The 13,679-nt window shown below is 59.0% G+C and overlaps 1 protein-coding gene across 1 annotated transcript in view; it reads left to right on the plus strand.

Annotated features, from left to right (window-relative positions):
- Positions 1-13,240, plus strand: part of PGAP2 (post-GPI attachment to proteins 2) — a 32,162-nt gene extending 18,922 nt beyond the window's left edge. Inside the window, exons 5-6 of the mRNA XM_026659788.2 lie at positions 10,024-10,132; positions 10,599-13,240. Of these exons, the coding sequence (XP_026515573.1) occupies positions 10,024-10,132; positions 10,599-10,729 (240 nt within the window). The 3' untranslated portion in view covers positions 10,730-13,240. The remainder of the gene's footprint in view (positions 1-10,023; positions 10,133-10,598) is intronic.
- Positions 13,241-13,679: the final 439 nt, after the last annotated feature.

Below are 13,679 nucleotides of genomic sequence, written 5' to 3' on the forward strand. Positions count from 1 at the left end.
CACCCCTGGTTATGGTGGGGTTTGCACTGTGTGTGGGGGGGGGGGGGGACAGTACCCCTGGTTGGCGGGGTTTGGAATGGGGGGGGGGGGGGGCAAGGTACAGCGCCCCTGGTTCTGCAGGGGTTTGCATTTGTGGGGGTACAACGCCCCTGGTTCTGCAGGGGTTTGCACAGTGTGTGAGTGCTTGCATGTATGCGTGTGTGTCTGAGGTCTTGCAAAAGCGTTGCGCTCATCACTGCTCGTGTTGCAACCGTCTTTGAGCAAGGGCAGGACGGCGCTGGGGAGCTAGTTTGTAATGGGGAAGTAGAAACTTCAACCACCAGAGTTCAGTTTCCAGTTACGAGGCAGCCAGTAATGAGTGAACTAGCAAGGAAAGCTCCACAGCGGGGAGGGACAGAGAGAGCCGGCCGGGCATGGGGCAGTGCAGAGCGAACAAGGGAGATAGGGAACAGGCTGAATAAAGGAGAGACCAGGCAGAGGGGTCAGGGGAGCAGACAAGTTTGGAGCCATTCATCCCCATCTGTCCACTGCCCAGGGCTCTGGTCCAACATTTGCATCTTCCCAAGTCTTCCCCGAGTTTCACGGCATGTGTCCTCTCCAGCCCTCCTGCCTAGCCTGGCTTTCCCCCAAGGCGCGAACCAGCAATGCAGTCAGCCGTGCTCATTTCATTCTGTGTGTGTCTCTGCACGTGCAGACACATTTCCCCTCTTCCGCAGCAGCTGGCGTCACCACGCTCTGCGCTTTCTGCTGTGAAACCTCCCAGGAACTTCTGGCTACTTATCCTCTGATTCCGGCTCCGTGAGCGGGACTCTGTGCCAAGGCCTGTTGCAGCTTCAGGGGGAGCTGGAAGACCACTCTGCTGTGCATTGTTTGCTGTGCTGCGGCCACGCCATCTGGGCGCTGATTCCAGCAGATCCCCTGACCAGGAGCCCCCCAAATTGTATCTAGCGCATCAATGTGATGGGGGTGGTGCCTTGTATCAGAGACACACAAAACCAAAACACAAGAGTTGCTGTGTGTTAACCCTGGTGTCCTGGCCAAACTGCAGTGACATCCGGCTAGCTAAACTTACTCCCGCTTTTTCCGTTCGTCATCTTATTCCCTTACTGTTCTGCAGTGTTGCCGCGCAGCTGTTCAGTAGCGACCAAGCTCAACCCCAGAGGTGGCCGCATTTCAGTGGTGGGTGAAGCAGTTCCTAAAAGCTCTGTTTGACGGAAGTTGCTCTGTACATCCAGATCTATAGGTAGAGAAATGGGTGTGAGATGAATTTATAGTCTTTAAAGTGCATTTCTAGGGTCCCCTGAGCTCAGCAGAAAGGGGCATGATACACAGGATCAATCTTCCTCAGGTATTTTTATAGTACTCCTCACATAGGAGTAAGCAAACAGAAGGTCGCGCTGTTCACACCCGTATGGCCTAGCGGAGCTGTGAATCTGTATCAGAACCATGGACGGGGTCACCCAAACTTGTGGGTGTGCTAACACTCCCCATGATACCTTCAGCCAGCACACAGCAAGTGCAGCCCGCAGCGTTGCTGCTGGTCACTGAGATGAGCCAGCTATAAATATCCCCCAGAAATTCTCAGCACAGGAGCTGTATTTGTCCTCGCGTTCACCACATGGGAACCAGTGCAGAAAGTGCAGACGCAAACCGAGCTGGAGACAGAGCTGAAGTGTGTAGCGCTCAGACAAATGCCTCTAGGACCCTGCAATTCCCGCCAGAGGAATGTTTCCCGGCGGAGATCTAGGGGGTCCCTTGAAGAGTTTGGCTGGAGGGTGAGAGCTGAGGAGCTCTGGGATGGCTAAGAGGTGAAACGGGAGCAGCCCACACTGGGGTGCACGGTCTCTGCCGGTTTAAAGGCCCAAAGGTTTGCTGCAGCCAGAGCAGCTGTGTGATGGGGATTGAGATGACACGGGGGCCGCCAGGACCCTGGCATGGGGAGTTCGGAGCGACGCGGCGCTGGGCTTCCCGTTGTCCTGTCCAGCCTGGTGCGGAGGGGCAGGTAGCCCGGGGGCTTCGCGCTCGCTGGAAGAGAGCCGCGTGGCTCTGGGGCTGTGGTTTTCTGGGCTGGGGGGAGGAAGCTGTCTGCTCTCTTGCTGCTGACTAACTCCTGAGCGCATGGGAAACACGCCTCAGCTCGAGGTGTGCAAACGGCTGGACTAAATATACTTGGCTGTGGTTTCCTGGCCCAGACACGCGTTCGGGTACCTACTGCCGCTGCACGAGGGCAGCTGCTCGGGACAGTGAGCTGGCATCGTGGGGCCAGTGCCCGGCGTCGCTCCCTGCCGTCTCGCCAGGGGGAAAGTAGGAAGCTGAAATGACTGACTGAGCAAGTTCGACTTCCTGCAGTTTTGAGCACCCTGAGCAGCCGGCACTGCGGGCTGAGCCTTTAGGAGAGACTGAAGCCAGCTGGGCTCTGAGCTCCTTGAGCACCAGTAGCATCGGAGTCCTCCGGGAAGAGCCTGCGGCTCCGGGAAGTGAGGGGAGCGTGCCGCTGATGCCACCCATGCCGGTGGAGGGTTCAGCCTCTGTGTGCCTCCCTGGAAGTGGCTGCTTATCCACCCAGCAGCCCTGACCACCCACTGTCCGCATTCTGTCCCTCGCTCTTCTAGACCGTGCTCTCAGCCAGGGTCCCCGTCCGCTCCTCAAGCGAAATCCCCGGAGGAGCGGTTCCCCCAAGGCGACGGCATCAGAGCTGCCCCCTTGGCCCGGTCTCCGTGGAGCAGGCAGGGTGTGATCGGAGCTCAAAGCTCTCATCTCAGACTATAACAAACCAGCCCCCAGGACGCTGAGCGCCTGAGGGCTGGCGGTTATTGTACAAAGCGCGTCCGGGGCAGGATCTTACGCGGCTCGTCAGCAAACGCTTTGGCCTTCTGCAGTGAACGTGGGTACAGGAGGTCAGGCCAACAGGATCCAGAGACCCAAATTCCTCCAGGGCCGTATTGCACCGTCCCTGTGTTGTCTGCGCACCTCGCGGGCATTAACAAATGTGTCCTCACAACACCCGGGATGCTGATGCCAGTGTACCGATGGGGGACGCGAGGCCAAGACAGACTGAGCATGCCTGCACTGCACGCTAACCCAGGTTTGAGCCCAAGCCCCACGTCTGTCCACACATGCTTCAGTCTGACTCAGGTCAGCAAGCACTCGGGACACCAGTTACTCCTGAGGGCGTTCTGCGCCAAAACATTAAAAATCCTGCACCAAAAAATTAAAAATTCTGTGCACAATATTTTAAAATTCTGCATAATTCTGCACATTTTATGAGCAAATAAATGTGGAGGCTCCAGCATGGCATTGGGGAGCACAGGCCACTGGCTGCACAGAAGTGGGAGATGACCCTGCAGCTCCCCCCTGGGACACAAACTCAGCGGTGAGGCTGCACCCAACCCTGACACAGCGCAAGGACCGGGCCTGCCCAGAAACACCCCAGAGCCTTGCCCCTCTGTGTCAGGTGCGGGTAGGCAGTCTTAGCAAGGCAGGATCCAAGTGTGGAGGGGCTTAGTGTGGGGGGATCCAGCTGTGGGTTGAGAGGGTTCTATGCGGGGCAATCTGGGTGCAGGCAGCTCCATGGGGGATCCGGGTGCGGGGTGGGATCTGGATGCACAGAGGCTTGTCGGGGAGTCGGTGCAACGGTAATAGGACTCTGCGTGGGGGACAGGTGAAGCTGGTTGGGGTTCAGTGGGGAGGGTCTGGGGGCGATAGAGCTTGGCAGGGGGGTCTGGGTGTCGGGGACTCAGTGGGAGGTTCCAGATGCTGGGGGAGGGGGGCTCAGTGGGGTGGGAATCCATACGCAGCTGGTTGGGGCTCGTCGGAGGGGGGGTTCTGGGTGCAGGGGGGGGTGAAGCTCGGCAGGAGGGTCTGAATATGCGGGGGTCTGGATGCACAGGGGGTTGGATGGATGGAGGAGCAGCTCCCTGTACAGGGATCCCTCCCCCTGCAGCTGAGGAGCGACGGGTGCAGGAAGCGCAAGGGGTGGAGGGAGTTTGCAGAGCTTCCTACAGCCAGGAGAGAAATCAGGGTGGGTCTGACCCGGCCCCAGATGCCGTGCAGGGGAAGAGGAAGTTCCGTCCTCTCCAGCCCAGCCGGGACTAGCCACTGAGCCTGGCGCAGGATAAGAGCCACCAGCCAGATCTTCTCCAGTCCTGCCCCGTACACCACAGTGATTTACCTCTCTGCCAGCTGCCATGGGCACCCAAAACATACTGCTGGGGAAGGTCGTATGACCACTCTTGTGGCTTCCCTTTGCTTTACCATCAGAAAGTCATTTTTCTGCGGGAAAGCAAAGAAATCTGCAGGAAACATAAATTCTGCACGTGCGCAGTGGTGCAGTAACGAGTCCTAGGACCCTGCTCGTGGGTGGATCAAAGCCCGAGGCCTGCTCTGACTCGGGTGCAAGCCTTGGCACTTTGCAGCGTGGACACACCCCGAGCTGCAGACCCGACTCCCAGTAGTGCGGTGTGGACGTTAGCACAACTGTGAGACCTGGGTTTACAGTGCAGTGTGGACGCTCAAGCATGGGCTTGGACACACCTAGTCCACAAGCCCAGCTCCCACAGACCTGGGTGTACAATGCAATGTAGACAGACCCATAGGGACTTGTCCAGAGTCTCCCAGGGAGACTGGAGCAGAGCCAAGGCTTGAACCTAGATCTCATGATAGCCAAAAGACCATCCATCCTTCCCAAATTGCTCCTATGCATCTAGTGACACCCAACTGCACTACAATGACCCTGTCCCAGGGATCTGAGTCAGATTCCCCACCCCCGCCGGGAAACATGGTGAGTCTCGGAGCTGGGCCCAGCCTGAGCCAGGCTCCCAGAGGCGAGCAGATAATTACAATGGCGCTGCCCGAGGCAGTTATTTGCTAATGCCGAGGCTGGTCTGGACCAGCGCAAGGCCGTTCAGCAGCATGGTGCCCAATGCTGGCTGTCAGTGACGGGCGGCCCGCAAGAGTGGCAGCTGGCCGAGCTCCAGCACTGGGATTCAGGAGCCCGCGTGTGACGTTGGTACAGTCTGTAGCGGCTCTTGTGAGGGTATTAAAATGACTGAATGCTGTGAGGTCTCTACAAGGTAGAGGAGGAAGTTTGTACCTCCTGTCGGAGTAAATGCACCTGTCATCCAGAAAGATCCTTAAATGCTTCCCAGACTGTGTAGGCAGGGATTGGGGCCCGCCTTTGCCCGCCCACTAGAATGCAGCTGCTTCTGGGGTGGGACGTGGCGATGCTACACGGCAGGCTATAGGACGGGACGTGCAGGCTAACTTGTCTAATTGAAACGACAGAGGAAATGTAGGCAGGCGGAATGGAGTCGCCTGAGCTGCCGTTTGACCAGGACGTTGGAGCTAAGCTGCCAACTCTTACGGGAAATGCACCGGGATCTTTAACGGCATCTTTAACGGCACCGGGATCTTTAATGGTCGGGATTCTGGGTGGATATCTCCTCTGGGAAAATGGCATGTACAGCCAACCACGGGTCTTTCCTCCTCTCTGCTGGGGGCTGGTTTGTTCCTTGGAGACCCCTTGACTCTCAGTCACCATTTCCTGCTGCACCCGAGCATTTCTCGGGGGCCCCTCGTCCAAGTACCGACCAGTCTTGATCTGACCTAGCAGCAGAGCTAGCGAAGTCACCTGGCTAAAGCCCCAGGGATGGAAACGTCTGCTGGCTAGAGAAACTTCTCAGTGGTGCTTCTTTCCCTGGCTGTTGTGAGATCAAGAGCTGAAGCATCCCCGATCCTTGGTACAGACCAAGTGGCCTTTTAGGTCTGAGCTCTGGCCTTTAGCTCTTAGCGGGGTCGTGCCTTGAGAAGCAGAAATATTTGGGTTCTGCTGGTCGGAAGGGTGGAGCCACAGTCCCTGTGCAGTGCAGCGGCTGCAGGGCTTGGGATCAAAGGGCTGCGAGCTGCTGCTGAGTTAATGAGCCCTCAGTTGTTTGTTCTTGCTGCTAGCCTACAGAAAAGTCACGTTTCCGCTGCCAGAGGGGCCTGTATGAAAACAAGGTGGTTTGTGAGCCGCTTTTTCCTGTGTGAAGTTTTACGTAATCGCTTGCTGCCTGTAGGGCTCATTGTTATTTCACATGTGGGCCTGGCACTCAGGCGATCCGGCCCCACCCCCCTGTTCTGCGACAGTTCATTTCAAATGAAATCCCATCCTCCTCCCCAGCCCTGCTGCTGGGAGCTCTGCCGCTAGGGCAGGGGTGGGCAAACTTTTTGGCCCAAGGGCCTCGGGGTGCGAAACTGTATGGAGAGCCGGATAGGGAAGGCTGTGCCTCCCAAACAGCCTGGTCCCCACCCCCTACCTGACCCCTCCCACTCGCCGCCCCCTGACTGCCCCCCTCAGAACTCCCCACTCATCCAACCCCCCCCCGCTCCTTGTCTCCTGACCGCTCCCTCCTGCCCCCAATCCCCCCCCCGGACCCCACCCCCTATCCAACCATCCCCCCCACTCCCTGTCCCCTGACTGCCCTGACCCCTATCCACACCCCCGCCCCGACAGCCCCTCCACCCTATTCAATCCCCCCTGTTCCCCCCATCCCCCCCCGAACCTCTGCCCCATCCAACTCGCCCCCTGCTCCCTGTCCCCTGACTGCCCCGACCCCATCCACACCCCTGCCCCCTGCCAGGCCCCCTTGGGACCCCACCCCTTATCCAATCCCCCCAGTTCCCTGCCCCCGCCCGAACCTCTGCCCCATCCAACCGCTCCCTGTCCTCTGACTGCCCCTCAGGACCCCCTGCCCCATATCCAATCCTCCAGCTCCGGCCCCCTTACGGAGCCGCGCCTCCCGGCCAGAGCCAGACACGCCACCACGCTGCCCTGCATGAGCACGCAGCCCAGCCGCCCAGAGCACTGCCCGCACGGTGGCGTGGCTGCAGGGGAGGGGCTGGGGGCTCAGAGGCCGGGCAGGACAGTCCCGCAGGCCGTACTTTGCCCACCTCTGCACTAGGGGAATGTATCCTCCTGCCATAGGCCCGGATTTGGGGGAATTTGGGGATTCCTCGGGCGGGGAGGGGAGGAAGCGCTCTTGTTCCCAATGATGGGGAGCAGCCTGAGTCCCATTTCAGAGCATCTTCCACCCCCGAGTAGCAGGCTTGGGCGTTGGGGGGGGGGGGACCTAGCAGATGTGGAGTGTGGGGCTGGGAAGTAGTGCGACCTACTGGTTAGGGATGGGCACCAGCCAGAGTGGGGCAACCTGGATTTCTGCCACCTGCCTTAGGTAAGCTCCGGAACTTCTCCCATAGGGCCTTCCGTTCTTGGGAAGTAGAGTCTGGTTCAGCCCTGCTCTAGCGGCGCTTATATTTGGCCCAGTATCTTTCACGTGATTCTTTTGTCTAGTAAAACCAGGACAATACACTGGGGGGATGATGCAGGAATTAGTGACATCTTAGCCTCCCCTAGAGCGATGGGGAACCGGTCAGAGACGGCCCCAGCAGTCTGAACAGAGGGGAGAGGCCAGGAAAGATCATTAAGTAGCTGGGTCACTGAGGGAGAATGTGACAGGCCAAAGGTCACGCCGGAAGTCTGTGGCAGAGCAGGGGGTTGAACGCGGGTCCCCTGAGTCCCCAGCCGGTGCATTAACCACAAGCCCATCCTTCCTCTGGGGGTTTTCCTCCCCGGCGTCACCTGTTTGTGTGTTGAGAGCGGCTGGCAGCACCTACCGCGCTTTCGGTGGGGTCATGGAAACTCTGATGCTGTGATTTGAATGTTCCTACTTCTCAGCAGGCCCCATGGCTTGGAGTTTCTGCCGTGCTGGAAACCTCAGAAAGGAGGAAAATCCCCTCCCACTGCTGAGAAGCTGGAATAAAATGCAGCTGTGGCTCCGGTGTGTGTCCCCTTTCCGACGGCCCTGATACAGGCTTCCTGGCCGGCCTGGTCTCGCTCGCTGCCCCCCAGCCCCCACGGTGACGGCTGTCCAGAGGCAGGTTCTGAAAGGTGCGAGCAGCCCCCTCCTCAGCGCCCAGTCCGACTCCATCCCATGCCCCGCCCGGGCTGCGTGCCTTCGTCCATCAGCAAGGCTGAGCCAGGAAAGCCGCACTTCCAGGGGGCGGGCAGGCTGAAGTGATGACTTCCGGGGAGGGATAGCTCAGTGGTTTGAGCATTGGCCTGCTAAACCCAGGGTTATGAGTTCAATTCTTGAGGGGGGCCACTTAGGGATCTGGGGCAAAAATCTGTCAGGGACGGTACTTGGTCCTGCTGTGAAGGCAGGGGACTGGACTCAATGACCTTTCAAGGTCCCTTCCAGCTCTATGAGATAGGTATATCTCCATATGATATGACTCCTGTTTCCTTTGCCCAGTGTCTTGGGTCTGCGTCCCCCGGTTGGCTGTGGGCAGCGTGAGAGGGAGGAGAGAGCTACTGCTAGATCTTTGGGGGGGGGGGGGGGGGGAGGGGGGGAAAGGGGGTGTGGGGGGGGGGGTAGTTCTCACTGCCCAAGGAGAGGCAGCGTTCCCCTGACCTGGCTGCTTCAGGCTTAAACTCACCTCCACCTCTTGGGGGGTTGGGAGGTGCCCTGCGGACAGGCAGGTCCGTGGCTCTCTGAGGTGTCTGGGGCTGACACTGAGGAGGCCAGGATGGACCTTGGGGCTGCTCCAGCTTGCCCGTGGCTGCGCCTTTCAGAGCCTGGCAGACTGGACCCCTGTGTTCTGGGGAACGTGGCCAGTTACTTGGGTCTGCAGGCTACCAGTGGAGCTAGAGGGCCCCGGAGCAGTCAGGCTGTGACACACACACCCCACCCCCGGGGAGATTCTGCATGTGTGCCTCGGGAGATGCAGACCCCCTATGGAGCAGCCGTGGCCCCACCCCTTCCTCAGGGGTAGGAAGGAGGAGCCCGCCCCGGCGCTTTGTGCTGCTTGTGAAATGCCTTCGGTTCTGCACCCGCCCCAGCTCTGCTCCTTGGTGTGGTTTCCTCCTCCTCCTCCCCTACCCAGTGGCAAGCGAGCGGGGCACGGCTCCGGGGGAGGAGCAGCCGTGGCAGCCTGCTTTCTTCTGGTGAACCCACTGCACCTTGGCTGGGCTCAACGCCGAGGGAGCCGGGCCGCCTGCAGAGGGGTAGAATCCAGCAGTGGGGGCGCTGGTAACCAAAGTGGGAGCAGGGGGGGAGCATTGTAACATCCATGGGCACCTCCAGCAGGATTTCCACTCCTCACCGCAAGGCATGCTGTGGGCACGCAAACTCTCCCTCCAAAAGCACAGGCACCAACCCCTGGAGCTAATGGAGAATCTATTTTAGCTGTTGGCAGTATAGGGCCTATGACACGTGGTTGAGCAGCCTGATTCCTTCCTGCAGAGTCCAATGACCTGCACATAGACACGCACCCGCCCATTGATTAAATAAGCATTATATCCACTTCACAGGGAGGTTAAATGACTTCCCCGAGGCTACACGATGCGCCAGTGTCAGAGCTGGTGTTAACCCTAGCTCGCTGCTAGAGTGCCCCTCTTTCTGGATCAGCGCTCGCAGGTGAAACAGAGCCCCGAGCTCCAGCTCCTGGCAGAGCAGCACAGGAAAAAATTGTTCTTCACCTGTTTGAAAATCGTATTTATTGTACGTTGTAAGGCAGCAGGATAATTGGTCGGTGGCGTTGGATCCAGCCTTGCCGGGTAGGACGGTGACTGTTACAAGAGTCTAGGGGTGCACAGCTGGAGAAGATGGCAGAGAATTAGCAGGGACCCAGCGCCGAGGGGGCTGGCTCTGCTTGTTTGTGCGGGCAGCTTTCTGTGCCATTGATGGGAGCTTAGTCGCCACCACGTGGGGGCGCTGTTCTAATGGGTGCCAGCTGCGCTGTCATGCCTGGGCTCTGCCGAGAGGCCGTGGGGGGGTTGCCGTGTGACCCGTGCAGCGCGGACCATTTCCAGGGGCTCAGGACCTCGCCTCTGCAGGCCCAGGGATCGGAGGTCCGGGCCGTGGCCTCTCAGAAGGGTGTGGGAGGTCTCTGCTGAGACTTCTGGGAGTGGTCTGGGAAGGGGAAGGGGCTACTCCTCTAACCCAGCTTCTGGGGGTCAGACCTTGTCCTGTCGGTCTCTTCCAGGAGCGCAAGTCCTACAAGTGGAAGCTGCTGCTCTTCCTCTTTAACCTCGTCACGTTCTCCTTGGCCGTGTGCGTCTACTTCCACCACAACTGGTACTGCGAGGCCGGAGGTAAGGTCCCTGAGGACCCAGCCGCTGGGCCCCGTATCACAACCTTCTCCTGAATCCAAGAGCAGCCGCAGCAGGGGCCGCTTTCCCTTCGCTTCCCTGCTAGCGTGCGTCTGCCCCCGCCTGCTGACCCCTTCTGGATACGATCAGTCTCCTCCAGCTCCCACTCAGGCCTTGGCTTTCTGGGAAGGCTGCCAGCATTGCTGGGTTTTGCAGTGGGTGTGGTGCTGGAGACGCACGCCTGCTAGATTATGGACAGAGATCCGCCATCAGAGACTGGCCATCAGAAAGTAACGGCTTCCTGTCCTACCCCGCCGGGCTGGGCTGGAACGGGCTTCAGTCCCCGTAGTGCCATAGGCTCGGTTAACACGTTGAGAGAGACATGGTCTCACTCGCATTCATAGGTCTTCCCTTTCCTCTGCCCCATTTCCTCCATTAATCTGATGGGTTTCCTCCCTTCCTCTCCTAGCCTATACCATCTTCGCTTTCCTGGAGTACCTGGTCGTCCTTTCCAACATGGCTTTCCACATGACCGCCTGGTGGGACTTCGGCAACAAAGAGCTGGTGGTCAGCTCCCAGCCAGAAGACAAACGTTTCTAGGGCGGCCTCGTTGCCCGAGCTGCCGACGGCCTCTGGAGTCCTGCAGTTGGTGCGAGTGTTGGGGCCAGATGAGCTACCGGCTCCTGGGAGCAACGCTGGGCAGGGAGGGCCGTGATGTGCCTCGAGAGGAAACCAAAAGCGTCCTTCGTTGAGACATCGCCAGGACCTCCCTGTGCTTGCGCTGCTGCGGCCAGGATCCTGTTAAAAATGCCTCCAAAAATACCGAAGGGTGGGGATTGTAGGGGAGTGGGATGATTACGCACAAATAACACAGCAGCCTCTCCATGGATCTGTCATTCCTCTCAAGTGCCAGGACAGGAGCAGTTAGTGGGAGCCGAGGGGGCAGGACCCAGGTGAGTCGACGGGGTAAGATGTTGGTCCGTGTGGCTAGGAATCCTTCTTCTGCAAGGCCGACTGATGCAGGGATGGGATCTTCTTTACTGCCCTGCCCGACTCAGCACAGCACCTTTCCCGCACCTGCTGCCTCACCAGGGCTCTGGCCGTAGCCCCAGACTCTCGGCAGGAACCACCACGGGTAACAGTCATGTGCTGATTGACAGTGGACATTCCTTGCTGTGGCCCTGGGATTGGAACAGGAGTTCTCCAGAGGGAGGGTCTCCGCTGAGCTCCTGACCCCCACTTCCGCTTCCCAGTATTCCCTTTCAAGGGAACAAGATGGAAGGAAAGGCTGAGAATACTGGAGGAAAACCCCTTGCAAGGCATTCAGTGTTGCTCATTCTCAGCACCTTGACAGCAGAGGCCAAGGCATAACTTCCAGTTCCCCTTCACTCAGACATCTCCTTGAGGGGTTGCTGAAGCATGACCTGGTCCCTTTTTCTGCACTGCCTTGGGCTGGCTATTCCTCCGTGTGTTTTCTCCCCCCTCCAGTCCAACAGGTCGGCTTTGTTCACCCTGCACAATCCCTGGCCAAGGCCTCCAAAGGTGCTGTGACAGAGTGCTGAGGCCCGACAGATGGGCCAACACTCTGATCGTTTCCCGTGTGACGACTACTTGAGGAGGTAGGGAGGAATTAGCTAATCAGGTTGGGAGGCGGGCTGAGATAGGGAATTACTTGGATAAAAGGCAGGGAGGCCGTGTTGGAGTGGCAGGAGACGGGGCTAGAGCTGTGCCTAGATTGAAGGAGATCCCAAGGAAGAGAGATCTGGTTTCCTCCCGGGGCCCTGCTGAACAGGGGCTGAAGGCAAGAGAGTCGTAGAGCTTAGGCGGGGTGGAGGGGTGTTGGTGGAGGGGACTTGAATAAATTATACAGAGTGGACACTAAGAGAGCCTGAGCAATTCCTGGGCGGCCAAGGATGGGGGGGATATGCCCCCATCACAGGTGGGACTAGTGACTGCAGGGGGAGGGGGCTCAACCTTCAATGGGCCAGAAGCCCAAAGTGCAGAGCACCTGGCTTCTGAGAGATGTTCCCCTTTAAGGCCTTTCAGGTTGAGCACCCAAAAAAGTAAGATGTCCCCCCCCATCCCCTCCCCAATCACTAGTTCCTCTTGGAAATCTTGCCCCTTGGCTCCTAGGAACCGTCAGCGTGAGCAAGTGCTTGAGGCAGGTCTGAGCTGCAGAGACCGGGTCTGGATCCGAACTTGTGCCGTTGGGATGTGGGGCTCCAGGTTGGGCCCCTCTCTCGGAGATGCGGTGCCTCCAGCTGACCAGGCACGACCGCAGAGGGTGAAGCCAGGGGGTAAGGAGCGAAGCCCAGCCCAGCCAGACGGGTATCTCCTCGACCACCCTCCCAGGGCCGTCACTGGTCTCCTTGTGCACAGCTGGGTCCCATCCTCGCCTGGGGCACTGCAGCTTGGCTGGCTGTTTGGAAGAGGAGCTGTAATCCCAGGATATACAGGGCCATAGTCTCCCTGCTACACTGGGGTAGCTGGACTGGCTTCAGTGGAGCGGCTCCTGATTTACACAGTATCAGCGAGGGGGAGCTGGAGGGGCACTGCTGTAGCTTCCTGGATTTCGCGGAGGACAAGGTCTTATTTTGGAGGGTTGGAAGCACAGCGCATCACCCCGGCGGCACCTACGAGAGCCCACCCTTCGTGGGCAAGCCCCTGTCTTATGAGACCGCCCCAAAGTCTCTCCAGGTGGGTTGAGTAGAGCAGTGCTCCACCTCCATTAGCGCGCCCGCCTCCAGGCAGCGGTGGCTTTTCGTGGGGCTGTTGAGTGATGCTACCAGGCAGGTTTCCACGTGGTTTGGGGAGAGGGGGCAGTCCCAGATCCCTGGTCGTGTCCATTTCAGTGCAGGTGCCCATGTGCAGGCAAGGGCCAGCTGGGAGATTCTGGCGGTTCCATCTCCCCAGCTGCATCGGACCCAGGCTCAGTGCCGGCGGCAAAGGCTGTGGGTAGCGTCGCTCTGACTCCTTTGGCGGGTGTGAATTTAGTGCGGCTGGAGTGAGAGCCCCAGGGACCAGATGCTCCTGCTCGCCCGAGCCGGGGTCCAAGCCAAGCAGTGCCAGGGCCTGCTCCCTCCCTTGCTCTGCCAACGTGCCTCGGCCCTGACCTGCCTGACCTGCAGGTGACCCCCTCCGAGGAAGTTTGGGCTCTAGGCCTAGTCTGCTGTCTCTGAATAAGGGCGCGTTGTATGGTGGATTTTGTGGTGTGGAGATCTGCACTGAGCCCCACTAAAGAGCCATTGGCTACCAGTGACATTCAGTCCCAACCAACCTGGGCCAGACCCAGACCAGGGACGGAGAGCTGTTACGTACGATATAGATATTCCTACCAATCTCATCACTGCAGTGTCTGAGCACCTAAAGGCCCTGTGTCCCGTAGCCTGGCCCTTTCTCCCAGCTACTGCCCTGAGCTGGAGTAGAGTCCACCATCGCTGGTTGGCTTCTTGGGAGCCGATGGCCTGGTGCTGTCCAAAACGTAAGAACTCTGCATCCAACCTAAACAGACCCTGTGCTTCGGATACAGAGCACCGGCTGGCCGGCCGTC

This window comes from Terrapene carolina, unplaced genomic scaffold, assembly GCF_002925995.2.
Source record: "Terrapene carolina triunguis isolate 2854851 unplaced genomic scaffold, T_m_triunguis-2.0 Scaffold676, whole genome shotgun sequence".
Lineage (NCBI taxonomy): Eukaryota > Metazoa > Chordata > Testudines > Emydidae > Terrapene > Terrapene triunguis.